This window comes from Odocoileus virginianus, unplaced genomic scaffold (genome assembly GCF_023699985.2).
Source record: "Odocoileus virginianus isolate 20LAN1187 ecotype Illinois unplaced genomic scaffold, Ovbor_1.2 Unplaced_Contig_1, whole genome shotgun sequence".
Lineage (NCBI taxonomy): Eukaryota > Metazoa > Chordata > Mammalia > Artiodactyla > Cervidae > Odocoileus > Odocoileus virginianus.
In genome coordinates this window covers 1,986,545-2,010,561 of record NW_027224318.1, presented here as the reverse complement: position 1 = coordinate 2,010,561, position 24,017 = coordinate 1,986,545, and the positions used below count along the sequence as shown (strand labels likewise).

Below are 24,017 nucleotides of genomic sequence, written 5' to 3'. Positions count from 1 at the left end.
TGCACATAGCCCAAAAGCTCATGTGGGGATCTATGATTCTCAAGTGTGGCCAGCTTCCATAGGCCAAGGCAGCTAGCAGCACACATCAGCACCTCAGAAGTGGAAACTGAGCATCTGAGATCATATGGGCCAGGGCCAGGCTCCAGGGAAAGCCTGGGTCAAGGATTATAGACTGGTAGAAGATGGTTTAGAGGAACATGGAGAACTGGTGGGCCAGGTGGAGAAAAAACAAGGCAACAGCCCAGTCACATGGCCTGGTTGCATGGGTTCATCTCAAGCAAAGTGGATATAAGCCTGGCAATAAAAGTAGGTCCAGACCCCACCTGATGGTAGGGATGGAATGATCAATATCCTTTCTGCCTCATGGTGGATTGGGGCTGAGTCCATGGGCTGGAGACTGAAGAAGGCAGAGGCTGACAGAGCTGTCTCTGGGCAGAAAGAATGCTCAGCAGTCTAGTGAATAGAAGAAACTAATATGGTTTCTCTGCAGGGTTTGGTATATGGGGTTGGAACAATTCTGTGACCTTCTTTTGTGCCCCTGTAACACAATCTCATCTCTAAAAACCAGTGTGATGACTTCTTAGTCATCCTTCCATCGTTTCTTGTGACTGCTTCTCTTTGAGAAACACAGGAGAGTGTTCTAGCGGATACAAACTTGGAGAGAATGCTGGAGGCTTTGTCTCTATGAGTGAGGCGAGACCCTGAGAGAAGTAAAAAGAATGAGATGAAATTCTGCCAGCAAAGTCACTGGAGAGCATCCTTGGCATGAGATTCTCTTGCCCAGCTGCACAGACTCGCTCTTTGGGCTTTCATCTTCCAAGTATACTGGTTTGTCTTGCTAACCAGGAGGCCATTTGACAGCAATAATTATATCGCTGGAAGTTCAGATGGTAAAGAATCCACCTGCAATGCAGGAGACCCAGGTTCAATCCCTGGGTCAGGAAGATCCCCTGGAGAAGGAAATGGCAACCCACTCTAGTATTCTTGCCTGGAGAATTCCATGGACAGAGGAACCTGATGTGCATCAACAGAGGAATGGATAAAAGATGTGGTGTATACACACACACATACACACATAATGGAATATTACTCAGCCATAAGAAAGAAAAATAATGCCATTTGCAGCAGCATGGATGAACCTAGAGATTATCATACTAAGTGAAGTGAGACAAAGACAAATATCATATGATATCACTTATATGTGGAATCTAAAAAAAATGATACAAATGAACTTATTTACAAAATAGAAATAGATTCAATAGATCTAGAAAACAAACTTATAGTTACCAAAAGGAAAAGAAGGGGATGGATAAATTAGGAGGTTGGGATTAAAAGATATACATTACTTTATATAAAACAGATAAACTAAGTACCTACTGTATAACATAGGAAGCTATATTCAATATATTGCAAAAATATAAGAGAATATAAAAAAGAATATATATGTTTATATATGTATAATCGAATCACTTGTATAATTGTACATCTGAAACTAACACAATATTGTAAATTAACTATATTTTTAAAATAGTTTTTTAAATACCAACTTAACAATGTTGTCAGATGAAAAGAGAATAAAGGAGAAAACTTGAGAAAGGCTCTAATATATGGTTCACAATCAGTAAATGAGCATCACTATGCAGTTAAAACTGTCTTACTTATGCACAGACCCTGCAGTGAGTTGTTCACACACCCTGTATTCCAGGGAACCTCAACTACATGGAAGGCAGGACAGTGGCAGTTGTAATGCTGGTGATAGCAGCTGCCCTTTATTGATCTATTTATGTATACTGCTCTACTAAGTAGGTACCTTACATATATTATCTTATTTAATCCTGACCACAACTTTAAGAGGTAGGCATCAACAGAGAAGCCATCCAAAAGGGTTTTGAGATCAGAAAGTGCTGGATTTGAATTGTGGCTCCTGCACTTAATATCTGCATAAGCTTGAACAAGCCTATAGAACCTGTCTGTCATGGAGCATCAATTTCCCCATCTGTAAAACATATCATTCCTACTTCATGGATTGCAAGGATTTAGGGGGGATCGCATATATGAAGTTCCTGGCACATGCAGGTGTTTAATGTTAGACTTTCTTATTTAAATTTAATAAGAAAAGGGCAAATGAATGAGTCTGTACATTACCTTATCACTCCTTAGATCTAAAAATTAAACTAAGATTTATAGGAAGCAATTTAGGAGAAAAAAAAAGAATAAAAAACCAAACCATCTTGGAAGAAGTGTGGAGTAGGGCGGGAATGGAAAGAAAGCTAAAAGGAGATTTTTATCTTAGCTTTTTCCAATACTAGTCCTGAAAATAGAGCTATTTTTATTTGAATGATGTGCTATTTCTCAATTTTACTCACTTGACAACTGCTTCAATAGTTCTTCATGGAGGTCGTGGTTACTGGAAGAAAGCATATTGTGACATTTGAATAAACCATTTTTAGCAGCTCCTTTTTGACCAAATAGAGACAATGTAGGTGTCAGGCAGTCAGAAATCAATCCAGTGGCTAACTTCATCTTAATGACAACAAGTCACAACTGCCAATTCCCAGAAAGTTTCTAACTGGCCTTTTCCAGGAAGATACAAGGTGTAGGCCTGTACAGAACTTTAACAAGTGGTCCCTGCAACAATCTGCCAAGGGCCCAGTAGATACAAACTTATTTCTTCAACACTCTGCCCCCAACCTCTTCACTCTATACCTTTTTCCCCACTCTGACTTCTTTTATCCACTGGGCCCCAACCATTTCAAGTCACCCCTTCAACAGGACAGATAATCTAGTCCATCCAAACATTCAGCCCCAGCTTCTCTCCTGGCCAAATGTTTCTGTCATCTCCCCTTCTGGCTCAAGCTGATAACTTGGAGGGTAGTGCCCTTTGTGGACCAATCTGGCTCCATAGAAATACTCTCTCCACACACTGCCCCTGCGCACAGCTTCCCAAACCTCTTCTATCACAGCTGTTGCAGAGCCCTGGCCTGATGGGGATGATTAAGAGAGGGAACCCAAGAATGATTCCCAGCAACCCAAGAACGATCCCTGCAAAAAGTCTGAACCTGAGGACAAGTAGAAGTCTGATGAAATAAATCTTCCTCGTAGGGCCTCTCCATGTCTGTTTCACCCTTCCTCCTGCATTTGTACCCATTCTAGTTCCTCTTTAAGAGCAATCCCCACCACCTAAACCTCATGCCTCCTCTCTAACTCTTGTTAGCACTTAGCCATGTGGATTGGTATTCCCATCAGCCAAGACAAGTGTCAGTCACAGAAGAACTGTCTCTATGTCATTACTGAACACACCGAATCTTCAGTGCATTCAAATGCTTCAGCACAACACCTACTCTTCCATTTAAGAAAAATGGCTCTTGGCTTCTATGAGAACAACTACAAGGCTCACTCTGAGACTCCCATAGCATTCAAACCAATTATTGATATTTATACTCTTCCTTATTACCAACAGGATTTATATGATATGACTGATTTTTATTTATTTTATTTCATGATAAAATTGTAGGCAAAAAGAAGGTAAAAGGTCAGGAAATCAGAGCAAGGTGGGAAAAAATGGTAGAAGGTAAAAAACAGGGTCAGGAGTCAAGTTAATACACAAAACACCTATTGAAAGTCCGGAACACTTGCCAACAGCATGCCAGTCATAAAATCAGCCAGTGTGAAGGAAGAAAAGCAGCGACAAGATTTACAGTGCCTCTAGGAAATAAGCCAAACAAGAGAAGGACAGGTATTTCTGGTACTAAGATTAGACATTACATTACACAATCCATGAGCACCATGCTTCCTAGTACTGTTTTCTATAGGATCACTTGCTGTAGGCTGATGACTTCAGGTCAAGGCACTTCTAAGGGAGCCAGAGAGATAGGACCAGCTCTGCAAAGTCTGGCTTACATAGGCTTTAGAATTTCTTTAGGAATGGGTAGTTGATGTAACTTACGGGCCATTCTCCATAAATATGATACCAACAACTGAGTTTTGGTTTTTGGCATCAGCAATTCCTAGCAAATGTTCCCTGACAAGTCACTGAAATGGAGCTCCTTTAGACAACCAGCTAAGCACGTGCTTTAGCAGTGAGTCCAGCTATCGTGAGTCAAATACTCATGTTAGTTGTTTTAAAAACATAAAATAATCATGAAATGTCTAGTCTAGGACAGCATCAATTTCTGGTATACAGTTTAAAATACATCACAAGTGTGGCTAAGTAAATCATAAGGTTTCCCATGATACCCTCCTCCTAGGGGCTGCCTTCTTATATAATCCCTTTACCCTGAGTGTGGGCAGGACCAGGGCATGATAAAAGCTTAAAGAAGTAAGTAGCCATATTGGGGAAACCCATAAAGCAAGAAACTGTGAGCAACCCCTAGCAGTGAGGGCAGCCAACATAGTGCCAGGGGAACCTCTGTTCTCACACCACCAAGGGAATGAACTCTGACAACCACCCAAGTGAGCCTGAAAGCAGATTCTTCCCCAGTTAAATAACTACACAGTCTGGCTGAGACCTTGACTGTAACCAGCTAAGACCCTAAGCAGAGGATTCGGCTAAGGTATGTTCACACTTCTGACCCACAAAAATTTTGAGATAATAAATGTGTTATTTTAAGCCAATAAATTTGTGGTAATTTGTGGTGCAGGAAAAGACAAACTTGTTTGAAAATGTGTGCCAACACCTGATGTGAAGAGCTGACTCATTTGAAAAGACCCTGATGCTGGGAAAGATTGAGGGCAGGAGGAGAAGGGGATGACAGAGGATGAGATGGTTGGATGGCATCACCAACTCAATGGACATGAGTTTGAGTAAGCTCCAGGAGTTGGTGATGGACAGGGAGGCCTGGCGTGCTGCGGTTCATGGGGTCGCAGAGTCGGACACGATTGAGCGACTGAACTGAACTGAACCAAACTGAAGTAGAGCAAGGGGGTGGGTAAAACGGGTGAAGGGAATCTATAGGTACAAACTTCTAGTTATAAAATAAGTACATTTTGAGGGTGTAATGTACAGTATGGTGACCATAGTTGGTATCTGAAATTGCATATTTGAAAGTTTCTACAAAAATATTGTCTTTTCATAAGAAAAAATATTTTTTTGTAATTATGTATGGTGATGGAAGTTAGACTAATTTTTGTTTTTGTTTTATAATATTAATACATGAAAACAGTGAATAAAAATACAGTTTACTAACTGAAAAAAAAAAAAGAAAATGTGTGCCAAAACAGCAGTTCATTTCTTAATTATAAAACAGTTTAACAGGGGGGAGGGGCACCTACCAAAGATAAAAACCTTTGGCTTTAGAATAAAACAGAGTATCTTTCTGGCTACAAACAGATAGCACAGTTAGTTAATGATTTAAGTTTCTCCTGGTTTCTGCAAATACAACCATTTTATCCACACTGGCTGTGTCCTTGCTGTGTGCAAGCACTGTTAACAGACTCTGGGAGAGTAAAAACAGGAAGAAAAGCCAAGATCCCAGGAAAGCTCACAAGCCACTCCAGGACACCAAACATATACAAGGGAAATTACTTTCAAGCAAATGCAAAACAACAGGTCACTTGTACTAATGCAATTAAAGATGTAGAGAACTCAATCACACAAATAATCAGCATTGTTAAATACATTTCCACTTAGCTTTGGGTGTTTGGGCGCTTACCTTTGATTGTGGATATGCCTGTTGTTCTGAGAGTTCACCTAAAATACAAAGCAGGGGTGCCACCATACTGTGCCCATTACCCCCCACTTCTTCCCCTGCCCTCTGGTCAAAGAGCAGCCTCATTCAATCTGATCAACAAAGCAAGCTCTACCTTCCTTCCACTTGTCCTGAAACAGAGGAGATATTCAGGGGAAAAGCTGAAGTTTAATGGACTTTTCTCCTTCCTCAGTGCCACTGTATCTGAGTCCATAAGTGCTAGCAGTTTTCTTTTTTTTTTTTAATGTAATAAAATTAGGCAGAACGGGAGAAAATAATAGCAAATGAAACAACTGACAAAGGATTAATTTCCAAAATATACAAATAGCTCATACAACTCAATACCAGAAAAACAAACAACCCAATCAAAAAGTGGGAAAAAGACCTAAATAGACATTTCTCCAAAGAAGACATACAGATGGCTAATAAACACATGAAAAGATGCTCAACATCACTCATTATTAGAGAAATGCAAATCAAAACTACAATGAGATATCACTTCACACCAGTCAGAATGGCCATCATCAAAAAATCTACAAACAATAAATGCTGGAGAGGGTGTGGAGAAAAGGGAACCCTCTTGCACTGTTGGTGAGAATGTAAATTGATACAGCCACTATGGAAGAACAGTATGGAGATTTCTTTAAAAACTAGGAATAAAACTACCATATGACCCAACAATCCCACTACTGGGCATATACCCTGAGAAAACCATAACTGAAAAAGACACATGTACCCCAATGTTCATTGCAGCACTATTTACAATAGCTAGGACATGGAAGCAACCTAGATGTCCATCAACAGATGAATGGATAAAGAAGTTGTGGTACATATACAATGGAATATTACTCAGCCATAAAAAGGAACACATTTGAGTCAGTGCTAATGAGGTGAATGAACCTAGAGTCTTATTACACAGAGTGAAGTAAGACAGAAAGGGAAGAACAAATATTTTATAGTAATGCATATACTGGATTCTAGAAAGATAGTACTGATGAACCTATTTGCAGGGCAGCAATGGAGATGCAGACATAGAGAACAGACTTATGGACATGGGGGGGGGGAAGGAGAGGGTGGGATGAATGGAGAGAGTAGAATGGAAACATATACACTAACACTACCCTATGTAAAATAGATAGCCAGTGGGAATTTGCTGTATGACTCAGGGAACTCAAACAGGGGCTCTGTGACAACCTAGAGGGGTGGGATGGGGTGGGAGGTGGGAGGGAGGCTCAAGAGGGAGGAGATATATATATACCTATGGCTGATCCATGTTGATGAACATCAGAAACCAACACAAAATTGTAATTACCTTTCAATTAAAAATAAATTTTTAAAAAATAAAAAATAAATTTAGGAACTTCCCTGAAGGTTCAGTGGTTAAGACTCCAAGCTTTCACTGTAGCAGGCATGGGTTCCATCCCTGATGAAGGAACTAAGATCTCACATGCTGCATGGTGCAGTCAAAAACTTTTTTTAAAAATTACATGCTCATTCCAAAAAAAGAAATGATAAACAAGAAAAATAAAAACCTGTAATCAAGAACCAGGAAAAAAAACACACTGAAAATTTTGGAGTAATCCACTTTGGCTGTAAGTGTGCATGTGTGTGTTAACATCATTTACACACACAAGAACACACATATGTGAATGCAATCACACTAACATGCTGCTTTCTCAATTGACAATTGAAAGCAACTGTCCATGTCAAACACACTTCCCCATTATTGTTTTTCTGTTTATCTTTGGCTATGCAGCATATATCTTACTTCCCCTGACCAGGGACTGAACCCATGCCCCCTGCAGTCTTAACCACTGAACCAACAGGTAAGTCTTAATATGTGGCCTTTTATAACTGGCTTCTGACAGTTAGCATAATGTTTCCAAGGTTTACCCATATTGTAGCATGTATGGATTCTTTCCTTTTTATGGATGAATAATATTCAGTAGTATGAACTTACCACATTTCGCTTAAACATTCATCTGCTAATGGTACATTTTAGCTATTATAAATTAATGTTATTAACATTCATGTACAAATTTTTGTGTGGACATAAATTTTCATTTCTCCTGAGTAAATGAAATTCTACCTAGGAGTAGAATTCTTGGGTCACATAGTAATTCTGTGTTTAACATTTTGGGGAACCAAAAGATTGTCTTCCATGGAGGCTGTACCATATTACATTGTGTAGAACAATGTATGAGGGTTCCAGCTTCTCCACACCCTTACCAAACTTATTTTGTTTTGCTGATTATAGCCATCTTATTGGGTTTGAAGTTGTCTCTAATTGTGAATTTAATTTGTATTTTCCTAATGACTAATGAAGCTGAGCATCTTTTCATGTCCTTCTTGGCCATTTGCATGTCTTCAGAGAAACATATACTTGGATCTTCTGCCAATTGGTGGGGGGGTCTTCTGCCAATTTTAATTGGGTTATTTGTATTTTTTAATGTTGAGCTGTAAGAGTTCTTTATATATCTTACTAAAAAGTTTATTATCAGATATATGATCAGCAAATATTTTTCTCCTATTCTGTGAGTTATACAAATACTTTTACTCTTTTAGTAATATCTTTTGATGCACAAACATTTTTAATTTTGATGAGATTCATCGATTTTTTTCCTTTGGTTGTTTGTGCTTTAGGTGTCATATCTAAGAAACTATTGCCTAAACCAAGATCATGAAAATTTACATATGTTTTCTTCTAAGATTTTTTATTCTTCTAAGATTTTACAGTTTTAGTTCTATTGTCCATTTCTGAGTTAATTTTTGTGTGTGATATGAGGTAGGGATTAAACTTCATTCTTTTTTCCAACTTCACTCTTTTGTTTTCAACTTCATTCTTTTTCACATGGGTATCCAGTTGTTCCAAAACCATTTGTTGAAAAGATTGTTACTTGCCCCCATCAAATTGTCTCAATACCCTTGTCAAAATCAATGACCATAAAATTGAGGATTTACGTAAGGACTCTCTAATCCATTGATATGTATGGTAGGCTTAATATTGGCCCCCAAATATGCCCAGATTCTAATCCCCAGAAACTATGAATGTCTTGTCTTACTTCTGGTAAAAATAGAGACTGCGGATGTGATTATTAATAAGAATCTTAAGATGGAGAGATTTTCCAGGATTATTCAGTGAGCCCAATGTAATTACAAGAACTCTTATAAGACAGAGGCAGTAGGATCATAATCAGTAGGAGAAACAATGATGGAAGCAAGAGGTTGGAACAATATAAGGAAGTGATATAAGCCAGAAATTTAGGTGGCATCTGGAAGCTGAAAAAGACAGGGAAAAGGGACTATTCTCTCTGAACTTCCAGAAATAACCAGCCCTGACAACACCTTGACTTTAGCTCATTGAGACTGATTTTGAATTTCTGATCACCTTCAGAAGCATAAGATAATCGTTTATTTTAAGCCACCAAATTTGTAGCAACTTGTTCCAGCAGGAATAGGAAACTAAACTGTCTATCCATGTGCTACTACTGCATTTTCTTAATTACTGTAGCTTTGTAGAAATTTTATTTATTATTTATTATTATAGGCATAATGATGTACAGCAGAATTCTAGAACTTATTTTGCATGCATAACTGAAACTTTATACCCATTGAACAACAATTCCCCACTGTTTTTGCTATTCTGGCAAGCTGTGTCATGTCAGAGATCAATATACCATTATTTAATTATTACAATTCTTATTGTTGAATATTTGGCTTATTTTCAATATTTCACTATTATAATAACTATAAAAATATAACTTGGAGGTAAATTTTTTGTTCATTTATAATCATCAGCTTAATTTCTATATCAAAAGAATGAATTTGTGAGGCTTTTGATAAGACCTAAATGACCTCCAGAACTCTGTATATCCCCCAATAGCAAATGCAAATATTCTTTCCCCACACCCTCATCAATTTTGTTATCAAATTTTAGACTTACAGATTAGACTATAAACCTAGATGTGAAAAATAAAGCTATAAAGTTAGTATAAAAATATAAGAGAATATATTTTTGATCAAGAGGCAGGGAAACAATACTCAAAAAAACTTTAAAATCACAGATTATAAAAGCAAAAACTGATGCATTTAATAAATTCAAACTGAGGACATCTATTCAAAAATGTATAAGAAAATTACAGTTACTTGACATATGACAGAATGGGAAAAATTACAATTATATAACAGTATATAATTATATAAACATTAAAATTATATATAATTTATATAATTACAAAACATTATAAACAATGTCTAAAACTGATAATGGATTATCTTAATTTCTAGAATATTCAAGAAAAGTCTTCAAATTAACCCCAAGAGAAAAATTGGCAACTGTCATTAGCACGCAATTTACAAAAGGGGAAATTTAGAAGTCTGAAAAGTATACAGAGACATGTTCTAACTCATAATAATAAGGCAAACATCAAATAAAACAAGATGGCACTTTAGCCCTTTTCAACTATCAAAAATTTTACAAGGCTAATCCCAAGAATTGGTATGAATGTGCAATATAGAAATCTATATGCACTGCTGCTGGGGATGTAGGTTGGTGCAGCCAATATGGAGAACAATCTGGCAGTTGTTAGACAAACCAGGAACAGGAATATCCTAAGACTGAGACATTCTGCTCCTGAATATATATCCTAAGTAAATGACCATATTATTCCACACAGGTACTCAAAAGAAGGTGTCCACTGTGGCAATATTTGTGGAAACAAGATGTTTTAAGCAATCTAGATGCCAGACTACTTCTGCTTTATTGACTATGCCAAAGCCTTTGACTGTGTGGATCACAATAAACTGTGGAAAATTCTTCAAGAGATGGGAATACCAGACCCACCTGACCTGCCTCCTGAGAAATCTGTATGCAGGTCAGGAAGCAACAGTTAGAACTGGACATGGAACAACAGACTGGTTCCAAATTGGGAAAGGAGTACATCAAGGCTGTATATTGTCACCCTGCTTATTTAACTTATATTCAGAGTACATCATGAGAAACACTGGGCTAGAGGAAGCACAAGCTGGAATCAAGATTGCCAGCAGAAATATCAATAACCTCAGATATGCAGAAGACACCACCCTTATGGCAGAAAGTGAAGAAGAACTAAAGAGCCTCTTGATGAAAGTGAAAGAGAATGAAAAAGTTGGCTTAAAACTCAACATTCAGAAAACTAAGATCATGGCATTTGGTCCCATCACTTCATGGCAAATAGATGGGGAAACAGTGGAAACAGTGGCTGACTTTATTTTGGGGGGGTCTCCAAAATCACTGCAGATGGTGACTGTAGCCATGAAATTAAAAGACGCTTGCTCCTTGGAAGAAAAGTTATGACCAACCTAGATAGCATATTAAAAAGCAGAGACATTACTTTGCCAACAAAGGTCCGTCTAGTCAAAGCTATGGTTTTTCCAGTAGTCACATATGAATGTGAGAGTTGGACTATAAAGAAAGCTGAGCACTGAAGAATTGATGCTTTTGAACTGTGGTGTTGGAGAAGACTCTTGAGAGTCCCTTGGACTGCAAGGAGATCCAACCAGTCCATCCTAAAGGAAATAAGTCCTGAATATTCATTGGAAGGACTGATGCTGAAGCTGAAACTCCAATACTTTGGCCACCTGATGCGAAGAACTGACTCATTGGAAAAGACCCTGATGCTGGAAAGACTGAAGGTGGGAGGAGAAAGGGACAACAGAGGATGAGATGGTTGGATGGCATCACTGACTCAATGGACATGAGTTTGAGTAAACTCCGGGAGTTGGTGATGGACAGGGAGGCCTGGTGTGCTGCAGTCCATGGGGTCGCAGAGTCAGACATGACTGAGCAACTGAACTGAACTGAACTGAAATGCCAGTCACTGAGGGAAAAGCTAGGAAAAAATATGGTGTATATACACCATGCAGCAGTTAGAAGCATCAGACTAGATGTGTTCAGAGCAATAAAAATGGGTCTTTTTTTAACTTTTTTTTTTGGCTGTATCATGTGGCATACAGGATCTTAGATCCCCAACCCATGGTCCCTGCAATGGAAGAGTGGAGTCTTAACCACTGGACCACCAGGCAAGTCCCAAAAATGGATCTTAAAATGATGGATTTGAATTTAAAACTTTTACTATACCCTCATTCATATAAATTAAAATGTATACAAAATGAACAGAACAGAGAGTTCAGCAATAAACTCACATGAACAGAACTAACTGTTTTCTGACCAAGGCAGCAAGCTAAAATGAGGGGGAAAGAATAGTTTTATTAATCAATAGAGCTGGAGCAATCCATATTCATAAAGAAGAAAAAATTAACCTCAAATATTAACCTCACTGCATATACAAGATTTATTCAAGATATATCACAGACTAAAACATAAAAGCTAAAACTATAAAGCTTTTATAATCTCAAATTAATGTTCTCAAGATGGTATCTGTTTATCCTCCCAGAGGTACCAACAGTTCAAAAAGAACTTCAGGAAGAAAGCAATGTTTAGCACAAATGAAAATACTAATGATAGAGTGTTAGTTTTCTATTGTCACATAACATATTGCTACAAACATACAAGCTTATAACAATACCCATTTATTATGTCACAGTTTGGTAAACAAAAGAGCAAGTGATCTCAAATAAGATCTCACCTTAGGATCTCCTGAGGCCTAAGTCAAGGTGTCAGTCAACTAGGCTCCTATCTGGAGGTTCTGGGGAATAACCAATTTTCAGACTCATTAAGGGTGTTGACAGAACTGAATTCCATTTTGCTACAGGTCTGAGAGAAGGAAATGGCAACCCACTCCAGTATTCTTGCCTGGAGAATTCCATGGACAGGGGAGCCTGGTGGGCTAGAGTCCACAGGGTCACAAAGAGTCAGAGATGACTAAGCAACTAACACACTTTACATAGGTCTGAAATCCCTGATTTCTTGCTGGCTCTCAGCTTCTAGAGACCACTCTTTGGTCCTTCCACACACCCCATCACCTCCCAGGCAACTTCAAAGCCACCAATGCTTCATCAAACCTGTCACATACTTTGAACATCTCCGAATTCTCCTTTTGCTATCAATTGGAGAAAGCTCTCTGTTTTGAAAGGATATGGCTGACTAGGTCAGGCATAAGCAGATAGCCTCCATATCATAATATTAACTGACCTGGAATTTTATTTACCAAAATAATCCCACAAAGGATCTAAAAGTTGAATTGGAATCACAGTCCAGAAAAATAGTCCATGACCTGGGTCATAGGTCAGAGTGACTGCCTGCTAAATAGGACCCAGTGTCTATTAACATAATAGGCAAAATGTCCAGAATACTATTGAAAACTACTCATCATGCTAAGAACCAGGAAAATCACAATTTGAATGAGAAAAGATGACTAAGTGACACTAATACTGAAATGAATCAATGTTGGAATTGTCTGAAAAGAATATTAAAGCTGGCATCATAAAAATGTTTCAACAATCCAAAAGTCTACAAGCAATAAATGCTGGAGAGGGTGTGGAGAAAAGGGAACCCTCTTACACTCTTGGTGGGAATGCAAATTAGTACAGCCACTATGGAAAACAGTGTGGAGATTTCTTAAAAAGCTGGAAATAGAACTGCCATATGACCCAGCAATCCCACTTCTGGGCATACACACCAAGGAAACCAGATCTGAAAGAGACACGTGCACCCCAATGTTCATCGCAGCACTGTTTATAATAGCCAAGACATGGAAGCAACCCAGATGCCCATCAGCAGACGAATGGATGAGGAAGCTGTGGTACATATACACCATGGAATATTACTCAGCCATTAAAAAGAATTCATTTGAATCAGTTCTAATGAGATGGATGAAACTGGAGCCCATTATACAGAGCGAAGTAAGCCAGAAAGATAAAGACCATTACAGTATACTAACATATATATATGGACTTTAGAAAGATGGTAACGATAACCCTATATGCAAAACAGAAAAAGAGACTCAGATGTATGGAACAGACTTGTGGACTCTGGGAGAAGGCGAGGGTGGGATGTTTCAGGAGAACAGCATTGAAACATGTATATTATCTAGGGTGAAACGGATAACCAGCTCAGGTTGGGTACATGAGACAAGTGCTCGGGCCTGGTGCACTGGGAAGACCCAGAGGGATCGGGTGGAGAGGGAGGTGGGAGGGGGGACTGGGATGGGGAGTACATGTAAATCCATGGCTAATTCATATCAATGTATAACAAAAACTACTGTAATGATGTAAAGTAACTAGCCTCCAACTAATAAAAATTAAAAAAAAATTAAAAAAAAGAGAGAAATGAAAAAAAAAATGTTTCAACAATCTACTACAGATTATCTCAGAAAAAATTTTAAAATAGAAAATCTCAGCAAAAGTAGAAAAGCTTATTTTTTAAAAAAAGAAAATGGAAAATATAAAGCTGAAAAGAAAAACTTAAAAAAAAAAATCTCGCTGGAGAGGCTCAAAATCAGAGTGGAGATGACAGATTGACTCAGTAAACTTAAAAGAGAGCTTACCAGAAAGTGAATTCACAGAATTTACTTAATAAGAGAGAAAATACAGACTAATAGAGACTAGAGTCCTGTGGACCAGTAAAATACATGCAACACTGGTGTCATTAGAATCCCATATGGAGAGGAAAAAGAAAGTGGAGCCAAAGATATAATAGCTGAAAATTTCCAAATTTTTGAAAAAAGACAAATTTATAGATTCAAGAAGCTGAGTGAACCCCAAACAGTATAATGCCAAAAGAATCCATACCAAAGCACATCATAACTAAACCTGTGGAAACTAAAGACAAAGAAAACAAAAATTTGATAGCTGCCAGAGAACTCTGACACAATACCTGTAGAGGAGGACCAATTTGAATGACTGTAGATTTCTCATTTGAAAACATGGAAGCCAGGAGAAAATGGTACATTTTCAAGTACTAGAGGGAAAAAAACAGTCCAGCACAAATCTGATATCCAGTAAAACTATCCTTCAAGCATGAAGGGGAAATAGAAGCATTTTCAGACTTATCTTAAAAGAATGGCTAAGGGACATTCTTCACTGAGAAGCAAATGATAAAAGAATTGGATAGGAAGATCTAGCAACAGAAAGAGCAAAGATATGGATATATCTGGTAGAATACTCCTCTCCTCATGTGCTGTGCTGTGCTTAGTCACTCAGTCACGTCCAACTCTTTGTGACCCCATGGACTGTAGCCCGCCAGGCTCCTCTGTCCACAGGGATTCTCCAGGCAAGAATACTGGAGTGGTTGCCATGCCCTCCTCCAGGGGATCTTCCCAACCCAGGGATCAAACCCAGGTCTCTTGCATTGCAGGCGGATTCTTTATGGTCTGAACCACCAGGGAAGCTCTCATGAGTTTTATAAATTATATTCGATAATTAAAACAAAAATAGCATTATCTGGTTATCATGACAGTGATATTTAAAAGTAGAGAAGATTAATGGATGAAAGTAAGGCTTCATACTTAAATGTTAAAATACTGATGCCAGTAGACTCTGATAAGTCACATATGTATATTGTAAAATTCAGAGCAAAAGCTACAATAATTATACAATAAGATACACTTTTTAAAAACCTTTATAAATAAATCAAGATGGAATTCTAAAATTTTTTTCAAGTAACCCACAAAAAAGCATGCAAAGAGAATAGAGGAAAGAGAACAAGAAGGGGGGAAAAAGACAAGCAATAAAATGGCAGACTTAAGTAGTAACATATTAATAATTATCTTCAATATAAATGGTCTAAATACACACCTATCAGAATGTCTAAAATAAAAAATGATAATACCAAATGCTTGCAAGTACGTAGAGATGCTGGATCACTCATCCATTGCTGGTTGGAATGTAAAGTGGTACTGACATGTTGGAATACAGCTTGGCACTTTATTTAAAAACCAAACATTCAACTCTCACATGACCCAGAAACTGCATTCCTACAAGTTTATCCCAGAGAAATTTAAAAATTATGTTCACATAGAAGTAATTAGCCTCCAACTAATAAAAATAAATGAAAAAAAAGAAAACCTCCAAAAAAAAAAAGAAATCTGTATATGAATGTTGAAAACACATTATTGCAATAGCAAAACATTGGAAACAATCAAAATGTCCCTAGTAAGTGAATAGTCAAGCAAATTGGCATATCCATACTCCTCAGCAATAGAAAACAACTACTAAAACATGCGGCAATCTAGATGGATTTCAAAAAGACATTGTGCTGGATGAAAAGAGCCAATCTCAGAAGGTCAGATATCCTATGGTTCCATTTATACAATATTCTCACTATAGAGACTGAAAACTGATCAGTTCTGCCAGAGGTTAGGAATAATTGGAAGAAGGGGGAAGGGTGTGATCATAAAATAGATAGCACAAAGGAGATGTTTGTGATGACAGAATTTTTCTTCTATACCTGTGATAAAATCACTTAGAATTATACACATAAAATAAACCACTCAATGTCCACTACCTGGTTTTGATATTATACTACTATATTTATATGAGATATAAACATAGGGAAAGATATATAGCACCTCTCTGGATTGACTTTGTAATTTTCTATAACTGCTTTTATTTTAAAACAAAATTTTGAAAAAATAAGGTACAAGAATTTTCCTAATTTTAATGCCACAGATTCAAGAACCTCAATGAACCCCAAGAATACCTTGGCTCACTGTAGTCAAATTGCTAAAAATAAATAAGAATATTCACTGCCTTATCATCAGAAACAATGCATGCCAGAAGGCAATAGGATGACTTCTTTACTGTGCTGAAAGAAAAAATTTCAACCTAGAATTGTATATGAAGCCAAATTTGAAACATGAAGGTAAAATGGAGACATTTTCAAATAAAGTTGAGAAAATTTGTCATAAAATAGCCTATACTATCAAAATTATTTATGAAAATTTTCATAATGATGAAAAATTGTAACACTGAAATTTGGGTCTACCCAAAGAAATGAAGAATATCATAATGGTAAACATATGACTAAATATATTTTTCCTCATTTTAAAATTTCTTTGAAAGACTGTTGACTGCTTAAAGCAGAATAAAAAGATAATATAGGGTTTATAACATTTGGAAATAAAATGTATCACAACAGCAGCACAAAGAATGGCAGGTAAATGTTGCTATACTATTATGAGTTTTTTATACTACATGTGAAGTGGTATATCAATATGAACTATTATATAATAATATTTATACATTTATTTCTATACATAAGTATACATGCATACATATATACACTCAAACATATATACATATGTTCTGAGACAGGGCCCATCTGCTTCACCATATGCATACACAGCACAATGAAGTTTATAAACTCCTATTATGAGGAAGAAGATAAAAGATCCACCAGGTGACTCAACAGATATAAGCAGTGGAAACGTTTTAAGGTGGGTGACAAAATGACCTCATTCTTTCCATCTCTTGACCTTTCAACTATATGACATTTAGTGTTCCCTGACAAGGACAAGATGGATCCTAAGATGAGTTCTGCTGCCGCAGCAACAACAGCCATTGTACCGTCCCCTATTCTAACAATGGGTCACTTTGAGCTTCGGTCTCAGGTCAGCCACAGTGACAGAAACCCATGGAATCAGACGTGAAGTTTAACGATGGCCACTGCCTCCTCTTTTCATTTAACCCAAGAGGCCATTGGAAACAGCCCACTGAGGGAGATAGACACTGTTTCCCAGAAGTAAATATAGCTCAGCTTGTACTTTGGAACGATTGGTCAACCTTGCTACTTGCACAATCTACTAACGAAGGTTATGTGGTACCTGAACATGATCATGGCAGAATCACCGGGCCTCGTCACCATCTGTCTTTTAGGATATCTACTCAGTGCTGAATGTACAGGTTTGTTTCCTTTATAAAGCTACATTGAATGTGCTTCTATTTTAGATACAGAAACGTCTGGGGTTGTCTTCTTCATTAAATAATGATTATAGGATTTGACCACAAAACTTAGGATTCTAGTAGTTAGCTTATGGGTTAGTAAGTACTGGTTCTCTGGTAGCTATACCTTCCTCATTTTAAAAATTAAACAGATTTATAATATTTATAGTATGTTTTTAAAATGGACACTGTTGGGCTTATGATTTGACAATGTAATTCCTTAGCCAATTGTTGTCTCCTTGGTTTAAAAAAATTAAAAGGGGGGAAATGCTTTAACAAGGAAACAGCAGAATGTGGAGAAAAATTAATTGTCATTTTGTGGGTTCTTTACTCATTACTTTGAAATCAAAATGGGAAACAGAGCAAAAACAATGGTTTTACTTACACAAAAAGTTTGATTTTTAAGACATAACGTGATTCAAAATTTTAGAACTATTTAATGAGACAGACCTCTAATTTTTAAAGTCTATAAAATCATACACCTTCAATTGATAGTCTTAGAATACAAGCAGACTTTCTAGTAATAAGTTGTTACTTATCACTAAAGTTTTTCATGGGTTAGTAAGAAATTATTTTGTCTGATTCCAAACATCTTGGGATTGACACAGGGGGAAATTTAGTGCTCACTTGAGCTCTTAGGACAGCAAAGCAAATCCAAGAATTGACATCAAGAGTACAAACTTAGTCAATGCAATTTATATCACTTGGTTTTTTTTCCACAACTTCAGTGACTTTATGAATTCCCCAAAGGCAGGCAAACAGAGAAGAAACTACCCCATTTAGACAAACAGCTAGTTCTCACAGGAAGCATTTGTCACATTTACTTGTCAACCTATTACAATAAAATCTGGTAGTTGACAGTGCCAAGATCAGGGGTGCCAACCTGAAGCATCCCCAGAAAGCAGACTGGCCCTGTGGTTTCTACTCCAGACATGATGTCACACTGAAATGCAGAAATAACGACACATGAACGCAGAGGTTAAATTAAACTAGCAAACTGGGCAGCATCAAGCAATAAAGAAATTTAGCTGGAACATTCACAAAGTAGAACATAAAGCTAAGTCTTTACACACATCTCATCAGTGTGAGATCTTGGAGGACAAAGGATCCAAACTCTTTCTTCGAGATAAGTGGTGAGATGATGGAGGTTTTAAGAGGCTGCTGCCCCCTTGAAGACCTCAGATGTAGGAAAAAGGGCAGATTCAGAGTAAAAAAAAGGAGGACTAGGATTTCAGAAACTTGGTAAATAATGAAAACAAGAGGTAAGCTTGAAGAAGGGTTAAATATATGACCCTCTGACAATGGTAAGGAGAAAGGCAGTGCAGTCCTCATAGTCAGAGATATTAGGTCCCTGAGAAGAGCACCAGGGGGCTTTCCCTAAGGATGAACAGTGTTGGTGCAGTGCTCTCGTCTGCTGTTAAACCATCACTGGCTTCTAAAAGCAGGTTCTATGAATGATTTTCACAGAGATGTTGCATTTTCATGGCTGCTGCCCTTAGGTATTGCTGCATCAATTTAGAATTTTGCAATCAAAACTATTCCGTGCAACCAATTCAGTTTTGTAAAGTGTATGGACCCAAGCTGTCTTTCATTCAGAATGAATGAATGAAATAAAATGAAAGACAGCTTCAGTCCATAACACAGTGGCTACTACGGTGCCAGGTACCATCACAAGGTACGAGGGGCTTGGGGATAAATCAGATCCCCTCTCTAATCTAAAGTACCCTGAGGCCAGGTGAGAGATTTCAATACAATATGATAAGATGCATACCAGGCACTAAAGGGGCATAGAGAAAGGAACATATTAATGGGGGGACACTGACAGAGGGACAATATTTTGAGGTGGGTCTTAAAAAATGAGTAGGCTCATTCTCCTTAAATGCTTGATCGAGGGCATTCTACAGAGAGGAGCACTCATGTGCAGAGAGCCAGATTCACAACAAACGTGAGGTCTTTCAGGAACTCAGTATTCTTTCAATATTGAATATGACAGGTGAGGCAGGGTCAGGGCATCATATAAGGAAGGCCCTAAACTAAGGAGTATGGACAAAAGAATGCAATTTGGAGTCATCAGAAGTGTAAACATGAATAACACTGATGGCTGGCTTAGGCTGCTTGGCCTGCCAACATTCTCATGAACTTTGTGAGAAATCAATGGCCAGACACAGGGAGACCAGTCTTGAGGCCACTGCAATCATCCAGGGAAGGCACGAGAAGAGGGAAGGAAATTCAAGTGACACTATCGAAGTATTGACTAGAAATGACATGACTTAACCATCTGGATATGGAAGGGGAAAGGGTTTAGAGGAAGCGGAAAGAACACGTCCTGGAGCATCTAGGATACAGCCCAGTGCATAAGAGCATGGACTGTGGGCAGTCTGACTGCCCACGACTAAATTCTGACAGTTACACTTTAATGCGTTACCTGGGGCAAGTCACTTAACTTCTCTGAGCCTCTGTTTTTCTGATTTATAAAACTGAGATGACAGCACCTATCTCATGGAACTGCCGTGAGGAGGGAATGAAATAATGGATGCAAACACTGAGCACATTGTCCATCCAGCATGACAGAAATAGGAAACATCAGGTCTTACCAATCACATGGTGATGTTCAATTACAGAGTTGGAAAGACGATCTGGAATTCCACAGATCTATCTGACTTGAGGTGGATATTTGGAACTCACTGTCATATACATGGCAGTTACAACCACATGTGTGTGTAAGGATCCAGGGAGTGAGAATGGATCTTGTGGTACCTAGTGCAGTGCCTGACAGGAGTGAGTGCACAGAAAATTGTGTTGAGTCAGGAAAGGACTCAGACGGGGCCTCAGATGGTAAAGAATCTGCTTGTAATGCAGGAGACCCAGGTTTGATCCCTGGGTCAGGAAGATCCCCTGGAGAAGGGAATGGCAACCCACTCCAGTATTCTTGCCTGGAGAATCCCATGGACAGAGGAGTCTGGCAGGCTACAGTCCATGGGGTCGCAAAGAGTCGGACACAACTGAGTGACTAACACTTTCGGGCTGGACTAGGGTGAGGCAAGAAGGGCACGAAGGGCATAAACATACTTGCACACCCTGAGAAGGCGTGCCTCCTTGGATTCTGTGTCCGAGGGGCCTTGTTTACCGCACCCAGTCCTGGCCCTGACAAAGATGTATGGATTGAAGAGGAACAAGGCTGAAACTGGTGGCTGGAGCCTGGGAGAACACTCATGGGGCAGGCAGAAGAAGGGGAATGAATGGATGCAAGTGGTGGGTGAATAACAAGAGTCAGTGCACAATGACGGAAACTATAAGCAAGGTGAAAAGATAGCCCTCAGAATAGAGAAAATAATAGCAAGCAAAAAAACTGACAAAGAATTAATCTCCCAAGTATCCAAGCAGCTCATGCAGCTCAATACCAGAAAACCCAATCAAATTCAATACCAGAACAACCCAATCAAAAAGTGGGCAAAAGAACTAAACAGACATTTCTCCAAAGAAGATATACAGATGGCTAATAAACACATGAAAAGATGCTCAACATCATTCATTATTAGAGAAATGCAAATCAAAACCACAATGAGGTATCATCTCACACTGGTCAGAATGGCCATCATCAAAAAGTCTACAAACAATAAATGCTGGAGAGGATGTGGAGAAAAGGGAACCCTCTTACACTGTTGGTGGGAATGCAAACTGGTACAGCCACTATGGAGAACAGTGTAGAGATTCCTTAAAAAACTGGGACTAGAACTGCTATCTGACCCAGCAGTCCTGCTGCTGGGCACACATCCCAAGGGAACCAGAATTGAAAGAGGCACATGTACCACAATATTGATTACAACACTATTTACAATAGTTAGAACATGGAACCAACCTAGATATCCATCAGCAGATGAATGGATTAGGAAGTTGTGGTTCATATACACAAGGTGTATTACTCAGTTATAAAATGGAATGCATTTGAGTCAGTTCTAATGAGGTGGATGAACCTGGAGCCTATTATACAGAGTGAAGAAAGTCAGAAAGAGAAAGACAAATACTGCATATTAATGCATATATATGGAATTTAGAAAGATGGTAATGATGATCCTACATGCAGGACAGCAAAGGAGACAGATGTAAAGAACAGACTTTTGGACTATGTGGGAGAAGGCAAGGGTGGGATGATATGAGAGAATAGCATTGAAACATGTACATTACCATATGTAAAATAGATGACCAGTGCAAGTTCAATGCATGAAGCAGGGCACTCAAAGCTGGTGCTCTGGGACAACCCAGAGGGATGGGGTGGGGAGGGAGGTGGAGGGGGGTTCAGGATGGGGGGACACATGTGCACCCGTGGCTGATTCATGTCAATGTATGGCAAAAAACCACCATAGTATTATAAAATAATTAGCCTCTCATTAAAATTAATTAATTAAGAAAAGCAAGAGTCAGCGCAAAGAGGAGAACCAGGAGAGAGTGATTTCACGGAAAGAGCACCCTGAGAAGGGAGAGATCAACAATTAGGAGTGTTTCAGAGCAGGCAGCAAATAGAGAAGTTCAAAATTATCCTTTAGGAAGTCACTGCTGATCGTGACAGGAGTCATTTAATTATACAGATGGGGTAAAGAAGAGAAAGAGCCACAGAAAAGTGCATTAAGTAAAAAGGAAATTGAGAAAAGGAGGAAGGCAGACCAGACACAGGAGTAGAAAGGAAGAGAGATAACCAGCACACACCAGCCTGCACAGGATCTCACTGATCCTGTCAGCAATGCTGGGAGGCAGACAGTCTGATGATACTACTGTTTACACTTGACAAAGTTAAGCTGCAAAGATTATGTGACTTGCCTGAGGTCTCATAGCCAATAACTGGTAAGACATGTGATTCAAATCCAGGTGTGTCTGCTCTGCCTCCAAACCCCTATTTTTCACTAGATTGCACTGTAAATGGATACAGACACAGATGCTACTGTAGGAGTGCCCAGGGCCAAACACAGAAACTAGCGAGCAGAGAGGAAGGCATGGTGGATGGAGGCTGGGAGGCATCAGCATGCCATGGCACCCATTGGCAGCTTGTGACTTTCTCCCAGGGCACCTGGCTGTCTGATGTAGCAGTTGGGATTGTGGGGCATTAAGCACTGAAGAAGCAGTGAAGGGAACAGAGAAAGTTGACAAGGGAAGAGTTGAAGAGAAAAAGTCTAAGCTAAATTCAGGGGGAAAGTAAAGCCCAAGGGGACTGGAGGAGTGAGAGAAAAGGGAGAGACTGTCAAGGGACTAGCAGGCTCCATAAAGCAAACAGCTGCAATGGAAATAAAGGACTTTAGTTGTTTCTTCTCCTTTCCTTTTTTCCCTCTTTGGCACTAACAAGAAAACAGTCCCAAAATGCTCTGGAAAGTTCATGTTATAAACACCTCGTCCTGTTGAGATGTTCTCCTAAGGAAAGGAATAACTCTAGGCAGCTTCCTGAGTTCCTGTCATTAATTATAAATATAGATACTATATCTATATCTATCTAGAGAAAGACACATGCACAGAGACAGAGAGTGAAACAGAAAGAAGAGACTGAGATTGGAGACGGGGGAGGGGTGGAAAATTAGGTTAGAGACCTTAATCCTCCGGTGTTCAGGAGTGTTCCTACAGGCTAGGCAATCAAAGCTAAAATAAATCACATCCTGAATCCCAGAGAATGACATATGTCACTGGAACTCCTAGAACACATGCCAACTTAAGGGGCTGTGAGCCTGAAGTTTTAAAAAATAAAAAACATGAATGCAGGGGTTTGTCTTTAATATCTAGTGAGATACCAGGGTTGCCTTTAGGCCTCTGCTCTTCCAAGGGAAATGTGCTGCCGAGTCATCTGGGCAACTGCATCCTGTAAACACAGCCCGGCCAGGGTGATGGATCACCTTGCAAGGATCTGCAATTAGCTATTTTCAAATGATGACAAAGTGTGAAGTTAACTGCTTACTTGAGAACTTTCTTTTTCATCCAGAGTAAATTCAAATACGATTGAAAATCTGACCTTTTATTACTGGAGCTCTCTTGACTAAAAGTAAAACTGAATTTTAATTCCTAAATCTCCATATGTATACAGTACCATGAGAACATCATAGATTTTGGCTCCATGCCCCAAAGATAAATTGGCTTTGGGATTACTTGGATTAAAAAACAAAGCCTTTCTTAAGAGATGTATTTCATTTTCATGATATTTTCTTTTCTCTAAAGCTAAACAGTTCTTTTAAATTTCAGTTTTTCTTGACCGTGAAAATGCCACCAAAATTCTCCATCGGCCAAAGAGGTACAATTCAGGCAAACTGGAAGAGTTTATTCCAGGGAACCTTGAGAGAGAATGTAAAGAAGAAAAATGTAGTTTTGAAGAAGCACGAGAAGTTTTCGAAAACACTGAGAAAACTGTGAGTATCTCCACATAACACCCTTCAGATGCAGAACAAAGAATAGAAAAACCTTTTTGAAAAATAGGGA

General features: G+C 38.6%; 1 protein-coding gene across 1 annotated transcript in view; it reads left to right on the top strand.

Moving 5' to 3' along the window:
- The first annotated feature begins 17,417 nt into the window (after positions 1–17,417).
- Positions 17,418–24,017, top strand: part of F9 (coagulation factor IX) — a 31,808-nt gene continuing 25,208 nt past the window's right edge. Inside the window, exons 1-2 of the mRNA XM_020914743.2 lie at positions 17,418–17,528; positions 23,784–23,947. Of these exons, the coding sequence (XP_020770402.1) occupies positions 17,441–17,528; positions 23,784–23,947 (252 nt within the window). The 5' untranslated portion in view covers positions 17,418–17,440. The remainder of the gene's footprint in view (positions 17,529–23,783; positions 23,948–24,017) is intronic.